This window comes from Oculina patagonica, chromosome 5, assembly GCF_052425735.1.
Source record: "Oculina patagonica isolate OP01 chromosome 5, crgOcupat, whole genome shotgun sequence".
Taxonomy (NCBI): Eukaryota; Metazoa; Cnidaria; class Anthozoa; order Scleractinia; family Oculinidae; genus Oculina; species Oculina patagonica.
The window spans coordinates 3089674-3095917 of record NC_135762.1 but is presented as its reverse complement, the minus strand read 5'-3'; the positions used below and the strand labels follow the sequence as shown (position 1 = coordinate 3095917).

Below are 6244 nucleotides of genomic sequence, written 5' to 3'. Positions count from 1 at the left end.
CACTTATTTGGAAAAGACTACGAGCAGTCCCTATTTTATCTGGTTGCAGGCGTTCGGTTAGTTAAGGTGTAACCTGTTCCAGACGTTCGGTTAGTTGGGAAGCGGCGCGAGGAACGGCGAGCGAAAAAATGGCAAGGGGACTAAGGCGAGGGGGCGCCTCCTCCCCGCGCCCCCCTCCCCTTATTTTTTTTTTCGCTCGCCGTTTTTCGCGCTTCCCAACTTACCGTACGCATGGAACAGGCTAGTTAAGGCGCAGGCTATCCCTCTTTTTCGTCATGCGTGAAGCTAAAAAAGTCCGCGAGTGAGAAAATCGCCGTTTGAAACACAGGCAGCCCAAGCCGATCACGTTTCGGGACTTTCGGGCGGTCGGTTGGTAATCGGGGTTGCGTAACACTGAACCGTTGAGAATATTATAAGGCTTTGTATGGGACTTGTAATCACTGGGCGAATTTCGCCGTATTTATGCTTAAAATTTAGTAAATATACAAAATAAACTTACTTTTGCGATTTGCTGTGTCCTTTTGCCCGTCTTGCGTCTTGAAGGAAGGAAGGGTGGAAGGAAGGAAGGAAGGAAGGAAGAAAGGAAGGAGAAAAGGAAGGAACAGGAAAAAGAAAAATCGCCTAGAACACCACTTCAAGACTCTACTGTGCAACTCAGCTATATCACATGGTTTACAGATATAACAAATGTAGTCTCAGTAATTAATACACTCTTGTAAATCCCAAAAATGCTTTAGAAAATTTCAACATGCCCAACCTTTTTATAATAAAACCACATTGTTTTCTGCTCGGGCTTCGTTCTCTGTCAGATTTTCTTTTGTTTTTCCTGGTGTGTCGTTTCTTCTCTTTCCTTTATAATCGCAATAAGTATTGGTAGTTCTCAGTTCTCAGTGACCCCTTGATGGAAGACTAGGCACTCTGCGACAATAAATCAATAAATACTCAAGAACTCAACAGGGATCTCAACGTGCCCATGCCTCATAGTCTTTGTGTGTGTTCGGTTGTGTAGTGAAGGCAAAATTTGTTGATGTCGTGTTGGTTTTGAAGTATACAAATTTTCAGAGCCCCCCATCCTAGCCCAACAATTTTTTTAGAGCCCCCCCTTCGGGTGTCTAAAAGTTTTCGGAGCCCCCCCCCCCTCAATATCTTCATCCCCCCTTGTCATAATAAATGAACTTTCCCTTAATAAGTCAGTAAAACTTTTCTCTGATGAAAGTTGACTGACAAAGCTTTCAACTGTTCCCAGGGGGCAAACATCCAAGGGCAAATGGACCAAAGATCATCAAAAGTAAGTAGTGTTTCTTCAATGATGATATTTCACACTGACAGGAAAGAAACCAGGAAACGAGAAACAAAATACCATAACTTTTTTATGAAGTACCCCTGGTGGTTTCACTTCTTCGTCACCTCAACACAATAGTTCATTCACAAACTCATCAACATTATGCACTTTTTAGAGTAAACACGCCCCCCCCCCCCCCTACTCTACATAATATTTACATTTTCCTGTCTCAAAGGTTTTCAAGAAAAACAAGTTTCCAGCTTGCTTTTCAAGCAGTAACAAAAAAACTGAATGCCAAGAATGGCCGAAAAGGGAGATGTAACTATGTAAAATTCATAGAAATTGGCAAGAAACCAAGTGCTGTTTATTATCCCATTGTTTTTATCGTTGAACTTCTGGAATGTTTGCTATTATCCAGAAGTTTTTACACCTTCCGAATGTTTTACAAACATCTTCCATTCCCGCGAGAGTGGCTCCAGGAGACCGCGATCTCTGATTGGCTAAACGAACATTCGACACGGTCGTTGATTGGTGGAACAAAATGTATACAACGGGACGCACAGGTTTGTAATATCCCGATCGCTGTTAATTTCAGTCTTGCTAGCAACCTTGGTAAGTGAAATATTTTCGTGTTTCCTTTGCGTTTTCCTTTAAAAGGTCGTTCTCTTACAGTAGTAAGAGGTATTGAAGTCTAATTGCTTAACAGAATATAATAATTGAATGTCTGTAGCTGTCTGTTGACTTCATTATTTGCATTTGTTTTCGAAGCACGTGGATCGATCTGCACTGCTAACATGGCGTCGAAGGTGTTTTACGCATTACTATCGCTTTTCTGCGTGATTGCTCCCTCCCTGGCGGTAACGGACAAGGAGATTGACGACTTTCTGAATATCTGTATCGACTCCACGCACCATAAAAGTAAACCAGGGCCAGAAGCGGATGTATTCAGCAGGAAATTTCATTGCACCCCATGGAAAGGCCACGCTTGCTGTACAGCGAACACTACCTACAATATTGAAGATGACGGGGCTCTTTCGCTGTATAAAATGCATTGGGATCAGTGCAACAGAACCATGTCACCAAAATGCCGAAGATTCTTCCAAATGGACACTTGTATGTACGAATGCTCGCCTTATATGAAGCCTTGGATCACGGTCGACCCCAATTCAAAGAAGACCCGAAAAGAGCGCTTCACCGACGTGCCGATGTGCAAGAAAGACTGCGATGAATGGTTCGATGCCTGCAAAGATGACTACACGTGCTCCGACAACTGGGGAAACTTCAAAACTTGGAACTGGACAACTGGAATGTGCAAAATGGAGTGCAAAACCTTCAAGGAATACTTTGGTGGCCCTGAAAACTTCTGCAACAAGATTTTCAACTTCTCGTGGAAATACACCGAAGGGAAAGCTGGCGAAGATTGCATGACCCTTTGGCCGAATGGTACGACAAATATCAACGAGAAAGTCGCTCGCAAGCATGCTAGAGAGATGCTGAGCACGAAATCTTCAGGATCAAAGATGGCTGCTGGTGTGTTCGCAGTGATTTCACTGGCTGGTTTGGCTTACATGTGTTAATTATTATTTGAACGTAAAAATGGCGCAGAACGTTTATGTATAAATTAGCCAGTTGCGTGACTTTTACACTATATTATTGTTTGTAACGATCATATTGTTAATCGTTTTTTACTGATCTTTGCAAGGATTAGTAATATTTTTGTTAATAAGTATGATGTTTATCCACGAGTACATAATATTTTAAGTTTCTAATGCGCCTTTTCTGCTTCAATGCTTTTCATTGTTTCTTTAAAGTTATCTTCAATCCTCGGTGGTAATTAAGCACATATAATAATAAATTCATTCAATTGAGTCAAGGTTGTGATAATGAACATTCTAATCATCAAAGCAAGACTTCTTTTAAGAGTAAATTCTCCCATAGATAATGTTTAAAACTGCGAGGTGGTCAGTAGGGAGAATTTAAATGTTAGGTTATAAATGGGCAAAGGAACCCCTTACATGTGACAAATCACCTGTCACCTTCGGAAAGCCTTACAATTATAGCTCTGAATATTGAGTAGAATCTCTTACAAATCAGGAGAGATATCAATAGTAATTACACAATTTAAAGTGGATTTGTTAATTAACTGTGCAAACTTTTTTTTAATGGAATATTATGTCAAATGAAATTTTTGCATTGTGTGACAACAGACCTAGTCCTGTAAAGGACTGGTCATATGTTGTGGAACTCTAGTGGTAAATTTGCAGGATTAAGGGCCTGTTTACAAGCAGGCGGGTAACCCTAGCACATAGGGTTACCCTAGCGCTCCCACATTTCTTCTTTTTTTCATCGACGTGTTTACAAGGCGCTAGGGTTACCCTAGCACCTAGGGTAGTACCTAGGGTAGCACCCTAGCTGAGTGCTAGGGTTACCCTAGCAACTAGGGTTACCCTACCTGCTTGTAAACAGGCCCTAAGTAGCCAATTTTCCTTGCTTTCTTGCATTTTTTGAGTGTCTTTAGTGAGTCTAGGATAGAACAGAGATTCTAGGAAAAATCCAGATGATGAGACCCCATTGAGATGTGCATTTTACTTTCAATTTCTGGGAAACCACAAAATATTTTCAAAAAATTTCCAGTTATATTTGTCAATTATGAATATAATTATTATAACCATAACTGGAAAACATAATAATATATAATCTGCTTGGTACGAAGCTATTTAATATTTCAATCATTTTATTAAGTGAATATTGTAGTCATGTGTGCTACTTGTAATTTGTTTTTCTGCAATAAAGAGTTAAAACAATGAACTGGTTGATGAACTGCCATCAGTGCACAAATGGTACCTATGGTTTTTAGAGGGCCCCGAAAGGGTGTGTGTGTGTGTTGGGGGGAGTACAAATCCCATTTCCTTCCATTTTCCAAATCCCAGTCCCAGTTACCGGTATGTTGTTTTTCTGTCTGTGATTTCCATTCCCAGTGATGAAAACCCAATCCCAGCAGAGGTGGCAGAGTGTTTTCGGCTAAGACTAACCGAAAAATATTCCACAGGTTTTCATAATTTTTATTTGGGGCAACTTTTTCTGTTCTAAGAGCTTTTTGTTATCTGGGCAATTTCTAGACCCAAGATTTCTGAAGATTCTCCGATTGTTGTTGAAGGCCATACAAACGTTTCTAATCATTTTAAGAACTTTTCTGAAGAGAAACAAAGTTTCAAGTGGACTTCCAAGGAAGTTTCCAAGATGTTTGAACTCACTCACAAGATAAAATATCTTGATAAACCAACCTCGCAATATTTTAGGCACCAAAACGCGGTGGGGCTATGTGGTGGCCGCCTATGCCCAGTGACCCAAATCCCATATTCCCAATGAAAATTTACCCAAATGCCATTTCAGGGTTGGTATGGGTCATGGAAAACCTGGAAAGTCATGGCCTTTTAGAATCTTATTTTCCAGGCCCAGAAAGTCATGGAATTTGAGTGTGGCCGGCTCATGGATAGCCATGGAAAATGGTATTGATTGTACAATTATATAAATAATTACGCAGGTTATTTTTGTGAGGAAAGGAAGAAAGGGAAGCCTCAAGCCAAGTGGCCCATACTTGCCAGAGCTTATCCTGGTTTAAGCGGCTAGGAATACTACTACTCCCCCCTGAATGGGATGCTAGTCTATTGCCGGGTACCCCCCAGCATTATGTAGCTGGTACCCATTTATACACCTTGGTGGAGAGAGGCACCGAGAGTTAAGTGTCTTGCCCAAGAACACAACATCCCTTTTCTTGCCTTCAAGCCTAGGTGGGCACTTATTTGAGGTTTGGCGCACTTAATATGGTATTCCAAACTTAGAACTGAATGCCTGGAAGAGGCTGAAAATTAATTACTTTGTCTTCTTGTGTGGGCTTGGGTACATGGTATATGAGGGAACCATGACAGCATATTAATTTTACAAAGACTTGTTTCTCACTTTAATCTGGCTTTTCATCTTTGGGAAAGGGTAACCAAAAAATATCATTTGATTTGATTTACTGCCTCGGGTTGCCAAGCAATGTGTGGTTCCAGAAAATGTCCATACTCCACCCACAGAAAGGATTGGAAATTTCTGGGGGTGGGGGATCTTAGGAGAAATTCCTTTCCGTGGGATAATTTGGATAATTTCTGGAACCACACAGTGTATAAAGACGAGCCAACTTGGAGGCCAGGTTTTAAAATGGGACAGTAACATGGTCTCAAAAAAGTTAAAATACACACACAAACAAAAAAAACAAAAGGGAAGTGGCCAAAGTATTCACTGGGTACACACCCCCTTAACAAACACTGCCCTTCCTCCCCAAACTCCTTCAAGCTTAAAAATAGTGTTGCATCTGTCCACAACACAAGAGATTACAGCTATGGGCTTGAAGTTTCTATACAGAGGATAGATAGCTTGACCATTACCTGTACAAAAGTGTAGAGGGGGGTCGGAACCTCCCGTATCTTTTACTCCCGCTTCCCGTACCTTTTACTCCCGCCTCCCGTCCCTTTCCGTAGCTGATCTCTCCTGTTTGTTTCATGTCATTTTTTACTTTCACTCATTTTCTCCCCCCTCCCGCCACCTTGAGAATCCCGCTTCCCGCCCTTTCTCCTCCCGTTTCCCGCCCCTTTTCTTCCAGGCTCCCGCCCCCCTCCACTGTAGACTGAGTTGGAACTTTCTTGTACTATTTTCATTCATTCTTGACCTTGGGTTTATCTTAAATACTAATAATTCGTCACAAGGTCTAAACTTAAAAGGAAAACTGTGAGATGTGTTTGAAAGCTTCGTTTTGCTTTAAATTTCAGACCTTGTGACAAGATTATTATGTAATGAGGCCCTGCCAGGGGGGATCCCGTGTCACTTGTCTAAATTTAAAAATGTCCCTTGTCGCTTTTTATCGCACTTCACATCACTGTCGGTAGCAAAATCGAAGGAAAATTGCTTGTTGTTGTCAGA

The 6244-nt window shown here is 41.3% G+C and overlaps 1 protein-coding gene across 1 annotated transcript; it reads left to right on the top strand.

The window, feature by feature from the left end:
• Positions 1 to 1862: 1862 nt before the first annotated feature.
• LOC144654787 (folate receptor gamma-like) lies at positions 1863 to 4090 on the top strand. Its single transcript, XM_078515010.1, has 2 exons — positions 1863 to 1894; positions 2051 to 4090. The coding sequence occupies exon 2, from the start codon at positions 2077 to 2079 to the stop codon at positions 2857 to 2859; it is 783 nt and encodes a 260-aa protein (XP_078371136.1). The 5' UTR covers positions 1863 to 1894; positions 2051 to 2076; the 3' UTR covers positions 2860 to 4090.
• The last annotated feature ends 2154 nt before the right edge of the window (positions 4091 to 6244 follow it).